The sequence below is a fragment of the Bos javanicus genome, chromosome 20 (genome assembly GCF_032452875.1).
Source record: "Bos javanicus breed banteng chromosome 20, ARS-OSU_banteng_1.0, whole genome shotgun sequence".
In the NCBI taxonomy this organism is placed as follows: Eukaryota; Metazoa; Chordata; class Mammalia; order Artiodactyla; family Bovidae; genus Bos; species Bos javanicus.
Window position 1 is genome coordinate 32,597,270 of NC_083887.1, and position 14,277 is coordinate 32,611,546.

At 42.1% G+C, this 14,277-nt stretch overlaps 1 protein-coding gene across 1 annotated transcript in view; it reads left to right on the forward strand.

Annotated features, from left to right (window-relative positions):
* OXCT1 (3-oxoacid CoA-transferase 1) overlaps positions 1-14,277 on the forward strand; it is a 160,824-nt gene that overhangs the window by 20,586 nt on the left and 125,961 nt on the right. Inside the window, exons 4-5 of the mRNA XM_061393630.1 lie at positions 8,615-8,750; positions 11,562-11,711. Of these exons, the coding sequence (XP_061249614.1) occupies positions 8,615-8,750; positions 11,562-11,711 (286 nt within the window). The remainder of the gene's footprint in view (positions 1-8,614; positions 8,751-11,561; positions 11,712-14,277) is intronic.

Consider the following 14,277-nt stretch of genomic DNA (forward strand, 5'->3'; position numbering starts at 1 on the left):
GAGGGGGGTTCAGGATGGGGAACACATGTACACCCATGGATGATTCATGTCAATGTATGGCAAAAACCACTGCTGCTGCTGCTGCTAAGTCGCTTCAGTTATGTCTGACTCTGTGTGACCCTATAGACGGCAGCCCACCAGGCTCCCCCGTCCCTGGGATTCTCCAGGCAAGAATACTGGAGTGGGTGGCCATTTCCTTCTCCAGTGCATGAAAGTGAAAAGTGAAAGTGAAGTCACTCAGTCGTGTCCGACTCCTAGTGACCCCATGGACTGCAGCCTACCAAGCTCCTCTGTCCATGGGATTTTCCAGGCAAGAGTACTGGAGTGGGTTGCCATTACCTTTTCTGGGAAAAACCACTACAATAAGCCAGAAGGAAAAACACCAATACAGTATACTAACGCATATATATGGAATTTAGAAAGATCATAACAATAACCCTGTGTACGAGACAGCAAAAGTGACGCTGATGTATGGAACAATCTTATGGACTCTGTGGGAGAGGGAGAGGGTGGGAAGATTTGGGAGAATGGCATTGAAACATGTAAAATATCACGTATGAAACGAGATGCCAGACCAGGTTCAATGCACGATACTGGATGCTTGGGGCTAGTGCACTGGGACGACCCAGAGGGATGGTATGGGAGGGAGGAGGGAGGAGGGTTCAGGATGGGGAGCACATGTATACCTGTGATGGATTCATTTTGATGTTTGGCAGAACTAATACAATTGTGTGGAGTTTGAAAATAAAATAAAATTAAAAAATAAAAAATAAAATAAAGTAATTAGCCTCCAATTAAGAGAAATAAATTAGTTTAAAAATGAAAAAGCTGAGCTCTGAAGAATTGATACTTTTGAACTGTGGCATTGGAGAAGACTCTTGAGAGACTCTTGGACTGCAAGGAGATCCAACCAGTCCCTCCTGATGGAAATCAATCCTGAATATTCATTGGAAGGACTGATGCTGAAGGTGAAACTCCAATCCTTTGGCCACCTGATGCAAAGAACTGACTCATTTGAAAAGACCCTGATGTGGGAGGAGAAGGGGATGACAGAAGATGAGATGGTTGAATGGCATCATGGACTCAATGGACATGAGTTTGAGCAAGCTCCAGGAGTCAGCGATGGACAGGGAGGCCTGGCGTGCTGCAGTCCATGGGATCACAAAGAGTTGGACACGACTGAGTGACTGAACTGAACTGAACTTAACCACTTCCTGGGATGTGCACTTGGACTTCCTGCTCAGCCCCTTCAAGATTTCACTTGTCTCATATAACTATGTCATGTATGTGTGCCTGGTAAGTGACTTCAGTTGTGTCTGACTCTTTGTGACCCTATGGAATATAGTCTGCTAGACTCCTTGGTACATGGCAATTTTCCAGGTAGGAATACTGGAGTGGGCTGTCATGCCCTCCTCCAGGGGATCTTTCTGACCCAGGGAACTAATCCATGTCTCTTATGTCTCCTGCATAGGCAGGCCAGTTTTTTACCACTAGTGCCACCTGGGAAGCCCCTCACTATGTCATAAATTAACCTTATATCCAAATACAGTTCTTCCTCCATTTACAGTGGGGTTAAATCCCAATAAACCCATTCTAAAGTGAAAATATTCTGAGTCATCAGTATATCAGTACACCTAACTTACTGAGCTTTGTAGCTTAGCCCACCCTGCCTTCAACGTGCTGAGATTTATATTGGCCTACAGTTGGGCAAAATCATCTACCACAAAGTTTATTTTGTAATACAGTGTTGATTAGCTCATGTAATTTATTGAATACTGTGCTGAGAGTGAGAAACAGAATGGTCCTATGGGTACAGAATGGTTGTAAGAGTACTGGTTGTTTACCCTCATGATTGCGTGGCTGATGGAGCTGTGGCTGCCTCTGCCCTGTGTCACGAGGATGTCGTACTGCAGATCGCTAGTCTGGACAAAGATCAAAATTTGAAGTATGGTTTCTGCTGAATGCATATGACTTTCACACAACCGTAAAGTTGAAAAATTAAGTCAAACCATTTTTAGTTGGGGATCATTTGCACTACATTTTCTTTTGTTTTAGTACCCTTGATATTATTACAGTACATATAAAATTATAAGCTTTTATTATTGGTGGTTTAGACGCTAAGTCGTGTCTGACTCTTGCGACCCCATGGACTGTAGCCTGCCAGGCTCCTCTGTCCATGAGATTCTTCAGGCAGGAATACTGGAGTGGGTTGCCATTTCCTTCTCAAGAGTATATTCCCGACCCAGGGATCAAACCCAGGTCTCCTGCATTGCAGGCAGATTCTTTACCAACTGAGCTATTAGGCCACTGGTGAAAGTGAAAGTCTCTTAGTTGTGTCTGACTGTTTGCCACCCCATGGACTATACAGTCCATGGAATTCTCCAGGCCAGAATGCTGGAGTGGGTAGCCTTGCCCTTCTCCAGGGGATTTCCCAACCCAGGGATTGCACCCAGGTCTCCTACATTGCAGGTAGATTCTTTACCAGCTGAGCCAGCCACAGGCAATTGTGGCTATAATTGAGATGAGTATATTTAAATTGAGAGTAAAGAAGAGAAATACTGTTTGGAAAATAGTTGCAACTTCATTTTTTAAAATTAAATTATAGTTGATTTATAATATTATTACTTACAGGTGTCCAGTAAAGTGATTCAGTTACACATCTGTGTGTGTGTGTATATATATATGTATATGTATATAAATTTTTTTCAGATTCTTTTCCCTTGTAAATTATTATCAGATATTGAATATAGTTCCCTGAGGTGTACATTAATACTTTATTGTTAATTCTATATATGGGCATCCCTGGTGGCTCAGATGGTTAGTAATCTGCCTGCAATTCAGGAGACCCGGATTCAATCTCTAAGTCAGGAAGATCCCTTGGAGAAGGGAATGGCTACCCACTCCAGTATTCTTGCCTGGAGAATTCCATGGGCAGAGGAGCCTGGGAGCTATATATTTATATATACATATATATATTACTTTGCCAACAAAGGTCCGTCTAGTCAAGGCTATGGTTTTTCCAGTGGTCATGTGTGGATGTGAGAGTTGGACTGTGAAGAAAGCTGAGCGCCAAAGAATGGATGCTTTTGAACTGTGGTATTGGAGAGGACTCTTGAGAGTCCCTTGGACTGTAAGGAGATCCAACCAGTCCATTCTGAAGGAGATCAGCCCTGGGATTTCTTTGGAAGGAACGATGCTAAAGCTGAAGCTCCAATACTTTGGCCACCTCATGCGAAGAGTTGACTCATTGGAAAAGACTCTGATGCTGGGAGGGATTGGGGGCAGGAGGAGAAGGGGACGACAGAGGATGAGATGGCTGGATGGCATCACTGACTCGATGGATGTGAGTCTGAGTGAACTCCAGGAGTTGGTGATGGACAGGGAGGCCTGGCGTGCTGCGATTCATGGGGTCGCAAAGTGTCGGACATGACTGAGCAACTGAACTGAACTGTATATATATCTATATTCATCTTTTTCAGATTCTTTTCCACAATAGGTTATTATAAGATATTGAATATAATTCCCTGTGGTATACAGTAAACCCTTGTTGTTGAGTATGGGATTAAGAAATACAAACTATTTTATATATGATAGTGTGTATTTCTTAATCCCATACTCCTAATTTATTACCCTGTCCCTTCCCCATTTGTATTATTTTTTAGATTCCACATATAAGTGATATCATATAATTTTATACTTCTCTGAGTTACTTCACTCATTATGATAATCTCTAGGTCCATTGATGTTTCTGCAGATGGCAATATTTCATTCTTTTTTATGGATGAGTAATATTTCATTATGTATAAGAGTTGACTCATTGGAAAAGACTCTGATGCTGGGAGGGATTGGGGGCAGGAGGAGAAGAGGACAACAGAAGATGAGATGTCTGGATGGCGTTGCTGACTCGGTGGACGTGAGTCTGAGTGAACTCCGGGAGTTGGTGATGGACAGGGAGGCCTGGTGTGTTGTGATTCATGGGGTCGCAAAGAGTCGGACACGACTGAGCAATTGAACTGAACTAAACACACGTATACACTATATCTTCTTTATCCATTAATCTGTTGATGGATACTTGGGTTGTTTTGATGTCTTGGCTGTTGTAAATAATGCTGCTGTGAACGTTGAGGTGCATGTATCTTTTCAAATTAGAGTTTTCTTCAGATATATGCCCAGGAGGGGTGTTGCTGGATCATACGATAACTATTTTTAGTTTTTCAAGGAACTTCCACACGGTTTTCCATAGTGGCTGCACCAATTTACATTCCTACCAACAGTGTAGGAGGGTTCCCTTTTCTCCATATCCTCTCCAGCATTTATTATTTGTAGACTTTTTGATGATGGATATTCTGACTGGTGTGAGGTGATACCTCCTGATAATTTTGATTTGCATGTCTCTAGTAATTAGTGATATTGAACATCTTTTCATGTGCCTGTTGGCTGTTTGTCTTTTTTGGAGAAATGTTTATTTAGGTTTTCTGCCCATTTTTTGATTGGATTGTTTGGGTTTTTTGATATTGAGTTGTATCAGCTGTTTGTATAGTTTGTAAATTAACCCCTTGTTGATTGCATCATTGGTTGCGATTTCATTATTAGAGTTTTATTTTGACAGTTTATTTTAGAATTGTCAATGAGATTTCAGAAAATGAAATTTCACATTCAGAAAATGAAAAATATTTGTAATACATTGATGTCTTCCATGAAATACACATTTGTGGACATGACTGAACGACTTCATTTTCACTTTTCACTTTCATGCATTGGAGAAGGAAATGGCAACCCACTCCAGTGTCCCTGCCTGGAGAATCCCAGGGATGGGGGAGCCTGGTGGGCTGCTGTCTATGGGGTCACACAGAGTCGGACACGACTGAAGCGACTTAGCAGCAGCAGCAGCAGCAGTATACCTCTCTAATGAATTCTTGGCCTTAGGCTTCTTTTAACCATTAAAATGTTTTAACATGAGTTTGTGGTGCTGTAGGAGAAAGGTCAGATCTCTCTTCAAGTATGCTAGAAAAAATTGGCTACTAAAGGTGCTGCTGCTGCTGCTGCGTCGCTTTAGTCGTGTCCGACTCTGTGTGACCCCATAGACGGCAGCCCACCAGGCTTCCCATCCCTGGGATTCTCCAGGCAGGAACACAGGAGTGGGTTGCCATTTCCTTCTCCAATGCATGAAAGTGAAAAGTGAAAGTGAAGTCTCTCAGTTGTGTCTGACTTTAGCGACCCCATGGACTGCAGCCTACCAGGCTCCTCCATCCGTGGGATTTTCTAGGCAAAAGTACTGGAGTGGGGTGCCATTGCCTTCTCCGACTAAAGGCACTAAGTAAGATAATATCTTTGAAAGTTCATTCAGATTATCTTTAATACCAGAGAGCTTCAAGATGCTTTAATATGTGTGTTTCTCTATTAGGAATATAGTAGAGTTTTCATTAGCAAAAGATTACATATGTCTTTCTTTTTTCTTGTGTGAGGCCTTGCCCTTTTCACTTTTTTATCATTAGTGTCTGATACACAGTAGATAAGGGGTACATGTTTACTGAATTTGTGAACTGGAAAGTATATGGCAGAAAAGACACTCTTTTTTAAGATTTATTTGTTTATTTTATTATTATTAGTCTTTTGGCTGTGGTGGGTCTTCATTGCTGCACGAGGGCTTTCTCTAGTTGCAACAAGTGGGGGCGGCTCTTTGTGGGCTGTGGGCTTCTAATTGTGGTGCCTTCCCTTGTGTGGAGCACGGGCTCTAGGCATGCAGGCTACAGTAGTTTCTGCACATTGGCTTCAGGTGTTGTGGCTCTCGGGCTCTAGAGCACTGGCTCAGGAGTTGTGGCGCATGGGCTTGGTAACTCTATGGCATGGGGGAATCTTCCTGGGCCAGGGATCAAACAGGTGTCCCTTGCATTGCGAGGCGGATTCTTAACCGCTGGACCACTAGGGAAACTAGGAAAGACACTCTTATGATAAGCTATATAACAGCATTTTTTGAGGCATAAACACTAAATTTGTACCTGGTCAGGTGGTAACCTCAGCTGAGTATCTTAAGCTCTGCTGGGTTGCTATGCCAGCTTGCTAGTCCAGAAATAAACCAGTAGCTAAATACACATGGTGTCCAGAGCCAAGATCAACAAATACAGAGAGGTTATCTCCAAACAGAGATAAGTTCAAATGTGTAATGGGTTGGAAGACCACAAAGAGATCAATGAAAGTGTGGTTGGAAAAATTCCCAAGTCAGTGAATGGCCAACTGTATTCTGTTTTATGGTATGGACCTCTGTACTTGGAGGGAATTTCAGATTTTTTAAAACTACAAAGCAAATGGGTTATATCCACATTCATGGATTATTTTACTATATACAACTTTACAACTTTATTTGGACAGGGCTCCAGAGGATATCAATGGTATTGTTATATTAGATAATTGAGAGAATTTATTAAAGAGACTCTTTTTAAAGGAAGAGTCAGGGCTGAGGGAAGGCAAACATGAGTATTGAAGAACCTTAGAGTTAGTAACAGTGGAGAGCTGTTACACCAGCCCTGGCCCTGACGGGGCGAGGGGATGGGGACTGTTAGAACCCAGAAGAAAGTCTTATGGAGAGGGCTATCCAGTGTGCTGCAGGTGCCAGGGAGAGAACTAAGGGAACAGAAATCCTGACATCATTCTCCCCTCACTCCCCTGATCCTCCTGGTGGTGCCTTTGATTGGCTGGACCCAATCAGAAGTGGATGGACTCAATCAGAAGCCAGAGGGCAGGGGACCCCATGATTCAGTCTACACAGGGCAGCCACCCTAGGTGTAGGGCAGACTGGAGGTTGAAGAATGGATCTGGAGGAACACATAGCAAATATCCAGCTTGAAGACTTAATGATTTTCATTTTTATTACTAAAGAGCCAGTGAGGAGGGGAAAGTGAAATCAAGCAATAAACTCATTTGACAGATGTCAAGAAATGTTTATGTAAAACCCTATATGGGGAAAGAGTTTCTGAGAGAGATGGAAAGGCCAGTGTAAGGGCCTCCATGCACAATGCCTGGTGTATTTGAGGAACTGTAAGGAGGCCTGCAGAGGCAGAGAATTGAGCAAAAAGAAGAATGGGAGGAGTGAGGTCAGAGGTGTAAAAGGACATTTCAACCCATCCCAGGGGGCCACTCTAGAGAGAGACCTTTACTTTTACTCTGAATGAATGGGTACAACTGCAGGGTTTCAAGCAGAGCAGTGACATGATCTGATATATTGTAGTTTGGGCTATCATTTTTTGAGTAGATCATAGTGGGCCGGAGTAGAAGCAGGGAAGGTTACTGTGATATCCGGGCAAGATATGGTGCCAGTTCCAGAAAGGGAATGAGAAATGCTCAGATTCTGGGTGGATGCTGAATGCAGAGTAAGGATTTTCCAGAAGAGCTGACGTGGAACCTGTGTGTCAGGAGTCACTCCCTGAGTTTTGTTCTGAAGATCTGTAAGATGGGGCTGCCATCAGGTGAGGTGGAGAAGGCTGTAGGTAGAGTTGAATTGAGGGGAATAGAATTGTTTACCCAAAGAACTGGGAAATTGTTTAATGTCTGGGTGTATCTGTGCGTGCTCAGTCATGTCCAACTCTTGCAACCCAATGGACTGTAGCCCACCCAGCCCCTCTGTCCTTGGGATTTCCCTGGCAAGAATACTGGAGTGGGTTGCCATTTGGGAGAAGGGAATAAACAGAAAGTGTAAAGCCTTGTGCATAATCCGTGTTCGGAGAGGCTTTTTAATGACTTGGAGCCTTCTAGTGGACAAGTATATTATTAATCTTCAGGGAATTCTCCCCACATTTCAAAACTGCATTCCTGAAAATACTTGCTATTTAGGCTTTAGTTTTCTTTGTAAGGGCTTCCCAGGTGGCTCAGTATTAGAAAATCTACCTGCCAGTGCAGGAGATTCAGGAGATGTGGGTTCGATCCCTGGATCAGGAAGAGTCCCTAGAGAAGGGAATGGCAACCCACTCCCGTATTCTTGCCTGGAAGATCCCATGGACAGAGGAACCTGGAGGGCTACAGTCCATGGGGTCACAAAAGAGTTGGACTTGACTGAGCACATAGGCAGCCAAGTTTCTTCAAGTAAGAATAAAATCTGCAAATATATAGATATATATTTGGCCACACTTCATGGCTTGTGGGATCTTAGTTCCCCAACCAGGGATCGAACGAACCCGGGCCACCATAGTGAAAGTGCCAAGTCCTAACCACTGGACCATCAGGGAACTCTTCTATGCAGCTATTTCCTTACACCCATGGTGAGTGGGAATTGTTATTAGATTCAGTATTAGAAGACTTGGACTATGAAACAGATCTGTCAGAAAGTTGACAGGTACCTACCTGGACTGCTTTAAGATGTTTACTGTATCTGGACTGCCTGGGGAAGGTTATAGGCTTGGAAATGACACATTATGAGAATTAGGAAAGAATTAGGTGAGCGAGAATAACTACATGTTGGTATGAGAAGGATTAGGATGTGAAGATGAAGGAGGGAGAAAAGGAAGTTGTTAGGAGTAATGTCAGTGATTTGTCATATAAAATCTCAAGTTTCTGAATGTGAGGATGTTAGTGTTCCTTCGGATGTCCCTTTGATTGTAAGCTGCTTGTGTTTTCTTTCTAGGGTTGACAACTTTGGTTTGGGCCTTTTACTTAGATCCAAGCAGATAAAACGCATGGTCTCTTCCTATGTGGGAGAAAATGCAGAATTTGAACGACAGTATTTATCTGGCGAATTAGAAGTAGAGCTGACACCACAGGTAAAAAAAAAAAAAAGTGTTTTTTTTTTTTTTATTTTTAATAATACAAACTTATTTTGAAGTTTAGCTTTTTCCTTCTAGAAATTTCATTGTGTAAGAGAGGTAAGATAGAATGCTGTTTTGCCAAACCGAGAAAACTTATTTATAAGTCACACCTCTTGACTGCTAGAGGACTAATGTTTTGTTACTATGCACTGTAAAAGAAAGTATTTCTAGTGAAAATTCCAGGCTTCAGGATAAAATGTTAAATTTGGCACTGAAATGTGAATTTCACTGTGGCATGCAAAAGCACTTGCTGACATGTTTGAAGATTGTCCCAAAAGTCAACTCCTACTAATCACAGAATTAGAAATTTATGCAGAATCTGGTCTTGCTGAGACGTATCAGGAAAATGAAGCCCATGGACGGGAGTAAAACTGTCAGCATCACAGACTAAATGCTGGGGGTCAGAGCCCAGGTTTCCAGGGAACTGAAACAAAGGAAGCAATGACTGCAGTTAATCTAGCAAGTTTCCACTCACTTTATCCACCATTTCCTTTCCTGTCTGATTGAAAAGTTTGTCATTGAGGAACCTTTTTGGCCAGTCCAATATAGTTAAAGGTCCCAGTTCAAGTAGACCCTTGTTTTCAGGTTGGGACAATATTAAACTCACCATCGTTAATATCCAAGCCTATTCTCACTACTGATTAGGCAGGCAGTTATTTAGTCTGAATATGATGTACTCATCTCACACGCTAGCAAAATAATGCTCAAAATTCTCTAAGCCAGGCTTCAACAATATGTGAACTTCCAGATGTTCAAGCTGGTTTTAGAAAAGGCAGAGGAAGCAGAGATCAAATTGCCAACATCTGCTAGATCATTGAAAAAGCAAGAGAGTTCCAGAAAAAACATCTATATCTGCTTTATTGACTATGCCAAAGCCTTTGACTGTGTAGATCACAATAAACTGTGGAAAATTCTGAAAGAGATGGGAATACCAGACCACCTGATCTGCCTCTTGAGAAATCTGTATGCAGGTCAGGAAGCAACAGTTAGAACTGGACATAAACAACAGACTGGTTCCAAATAGGAAAAGGAGTACGTCAAGGCTGTATATTGTCACCCTGCTTATTTAACTTCTATGCAGAGTACATCATGAGAAACGCTGGGCTGGAAGAAGCACAAGCTGGAATCAAGATAGCTGGGAGAAATATCAATAACCTCGGATATGCAGATGACACCACCCTTATGGCAGAAAGTGAAGAACTAAAGAGCCTCTTAATGAAAGTAAAAGAAGAGAGTGAAAAAATTGGCTTAAAGCATTCAGAAAACAAAGATCATGGCATCTGGTCCCATCACTTCATGGCAAATAGATGGCGAAACAGTGGAAACAGTGGCTGACTTTTTGCGGGGGGGGCTCCAAAATCACTGCAGATAGTGACTGCAGCCATGAAATAAAAAGATGCTTACTCCTTGGAAGGAAAGTTATGACCAACCTAGACAGCATATTAAAAAGCAGAGACATTACTTTACCAACAAAGGTCCATGTAGTCAAAGCTATGGTTTTTCCAGTAGTCATGTATGGATGTGAGAGTTGGACTATAAGGAAAGCTGAGCCCCGAAGAATTGATGCTTTTGAACTGTGGTGTTGGAGAAGACTCTTGAGAGTCCCTTGGACTGCAAGGAGATCCAACCAGTCCATCCTAAAGGAATCAGTCCTGAATGTTCACTGGAAGGACTGATATTGAAGCTGAAACTCCAATACTTTGGCCACCTGATACGAAGAGCTGACTCATTGGAAAAGACCCTGATGCTGGGAAACATTGAAGGCAGGAGAAGGGGAGGACAGAGGATGAGACGGTTGGATGACATCACCAATTCAATGGACATGAGTTTGAGTGAACTCCAGGAGTTGGTGATGGACAGGGAGGCCTGGCATGCTGTAGTCCATGGGGTCGCAAAGAGTCGGACACGACTGAGCGACTAAACTGAACTGAACTGAATATGATATAACTAGACTGTATGTTAGGGGGTGTGTCAGCAAGTGTTTAGGGCCAGAGTTATTTCCCAGTAGGAAAACTGGGTGGAAAGGCAGGTGGTGGTGAGAGAGCAGCTGGGGAAATTAGATTTGAAATGACTAGTACCTAAAAGGGAGACAAAGTGATCAGAAGAAGATACAAAGACATTTTTCATACAGCTGTTCCTACTCTTAAACAAAATTTGAATTTCTCTTGGCTTTTTAAAAACCGGTTTAGCTTTATGTTGTAGTCTTTGTCGTTTGTATTTTTCCTTAATTAGATAACGTAGTAGATAAAATACTTAAGAGAAGGTTTAGAATACACTCTAAGTAACTGGAAATTTTACATTATTATTATATAATCATGATATTGTTATTTATGATAAGATTCAGGCTGTACCTACATGTAGTACACAGTAAAACACGATATTTTATTGTATGTTTTTAAATGTATACAGTTAAAGTTATATACTTCAGGTTTGAAAATTGATTTAAAAATATTACAAATAGACTTGTAAAATATGATGTTGAGAAACCAGTGGAGACATGGAAACCGAGAACATGAGTATACAAATAAGCAGTTCCATTACAAATTAAGGATTAAAAATAGAGAAGTTGTTGTCTAGAGAGTCAGTCATTGTTTTGCATTGATCTTCTAGCCTGCAGTGTTAGTGAGGTAGACCAATATGCACTGCTAGGGGTGGTTTAGATGGATAAACACCTAGAGAGCAGGGACCGTGTGGCTAAGTATTTGTGTCCGCAGACAGAAGTGTGCTTAATGGACTTTTGACGCAGTGTTGTTTGCTTGCTTGTAGGGCACGCTTGCAGAGAGGATTCGTGCAGGTGGGGCTGGAGTTCCTGCATTTTACACCAGCACAGGGTATGGGACCCTGGTGCAAGAAGGGGGGTCACCAATCAAATACAACAAAGATGGCAGCATTGCCATTGCCAGTAAGCCGAGAGAGGTAAGATGCACGGATTCCAGGTGGGCTCATTGGGTAAATAAGTATAAAATCATACCTGGGTGAGAATAAAACACATTCGTTCAGTAACATACATATGCTAGGTACAATTTCTAGCTAACACTGAACATCTGCTAGTAATTAAAGTCACGTAGAGGAACCAGAATAAACAAATGAGAAGGAAAACTAATCCATAGAAATGAGAGTCAAGATTAGTTTTATGGTAGGTTTTAAGAAATTTAGGAGTGTGTATAATTGCTGATTATGTTTACGTGGAAAATAAAATACAGCTACTTTATTTAATACCATAATATGTATAGTATTAAACCCTTCATGTTCAGGCCCCTTCTGGACATGATTGAAGAATGGAAAAAAAGCTAAAGAAATCACAAATTTGTCTATAATCTTAAAAAACAGAGAATGGTTATAAATATATAATATGAGTAGAATAAATACCAAGTTTATATTATCTTCTTTATCCTTCATTTTGTACACTGGACACATTTGAGCCTTAGACTGAATAACTTAGTTTTATTTAAAGTGCTGGATAGGATGGAGTATCTTTATACTAGGTAACTTTCCTCACACATTAGAAAAGAATAGAACTCTAGATACAAGTATTTGAGATATTCAGGAGCCAGTTTTAAAAATGACACAGGCCAGTATTTCATTGCTGTATTTTTGGTATCTTTCCCTTCTCTCTGCCCACATGGCTCATGAGAGTTAACAAAAGTCATGGACTGCTGAACTTATCTCTAGGGAAGTGAGAACTTAGTATATCAAGGGGTCTTGTCACCTTTCTTCGTATAAGGATGTTAGCTGTGCCCCTTGGGGTTGTGAGGGGAGATAAAGGTCATTGCTCTCATCCCCCTGCTGTCCCATCTTGTCTCCAGCAGCGTCCTTCATCTTTAGCTGTGCCTTTTCTGCTTAGGGTTACCTATATTGACTCAAAGTTTTTGTTAACGATTTTTATACTCTATCTTTGCTTCTTGCCTAATTAGGTTTAAAAAGTTTTTGCAAAGAAAAAGACAGGAACCTAATTATTAAGATGGATCCTAGTTAATGTAGATTAGGATAGCCAGCAAAATCTGGTGAATGCTTTGAGAACTTGCTAGAAGTTACATCATTAACTCACCCTGTGAAAACAAAGGATAGACTAGAATCTGTCCTGAATGCCTGGGTTCATTTCAGCCTGGAGTCAGGTGTAGGCATCTAGCAGTTTTGTGATTTTGTCTGAATCCCGAGGAATACAACAGATAATCTCTAGAAATGATTCTTGTTAGCCAACTTTATTTTCCTTGATTATGGTGGGAAGAGGAAATGAGTGAATTCCTTGGATTAGTGATAGTTATTTGAGGTCCTTCTGTTTGCTAAGCACTAGTCCAAATGTGGTGGAAAAAGGGGTCCTTTAGGCCAAGTCCCCCTGTAGTGGGGGATCTGACAAAGAATGAAGAAACAAATGCAAAATGTAAGAAATCAAGTAGGGCAAAGGCAGAGAGGGTGCTGAGTGGCCAGGAAGGTGTGTTCCAGGCTGGGTCAGGGGAACCTCTCTGAGAGGTGATGTTTGGTAGAGACCTGAATAAGATAGGAGAATGAGCTGGGTGATGATTGTAGGCTGTGCTCTAGTCAGAAGAAAGAGAAAGGACATGGTCCTTGGCAGGCTTGCCGTGTGTGTGCAACAGCAGGGCAGTGAGACTGGAACAGAGTGAACGAGGCAGAGAGTGGTAGGATTGGAGATTGAAGAGAGGCAGGAGCCAGGTCACATGAGCTTGGGCTTCACTGAGAGTGGTGAGGGGTTGAGAGTGTTGAATAGAAGTGGGAGAGTGATGGGACCTGAGCTACATTTTGGAAAGATCACTGTGGCTTTTGGGAGTGGGTTTTTTGTCAGAGACCCAGAAGCAGAAGCAGCGAGAGAGATGAGGGACTGTTGAATTAATACTAATCCAGTTGGAAGTAGAAGGCAGTTTAGATTGAGGTGGTGACAGTGGAATTTGTGAGAAGTGGTTGCAGTTGGGAAATACACTGAGAGTAGAGACAACACGATTTACTGAGTAAGAAAAGACACGAATCAAGCATGCTGCTTATTGAGATGGGCCAAGTATGAGAATTAGCAAGGAGCTCTTTCTGGACTTGAAGTGTTTAAGAGATTCATTGGCCTCCAAGAGTCGCTACTCAGTAGGCTTTAAGTCAGCTCAGGGAGGGTTGAGAGCTGGGATAGGAACTTTGGAGGCATCAGCAAGTGAAATTCGCTCAGTCATGTCTGACTCTTTGCAACCCCATGGACTATACAGTCCACAGAATTCTCCAAGCCAGAATACTGGAGTGGGTAGTCTTTTCCTTCTCCAGGGGATCTTCCCAACCCAGGGTCGCACCCAGGTTCTCCCTCATTGCGGTCGTGTTCTTTACCAACTGAGCCACCAGGGAAGCCCAAGAATATTGGAATGGGTAGCCTATCCCTTCTCCAGCAGATCTTCCCAACCCAGAAGTGATCAGCACGTGGTATTTAAAACCATGTGACTTGAGTGACGAGGGCTGGAGTGCAGAGAACACCTCTTTTGCGTTTAAGGGT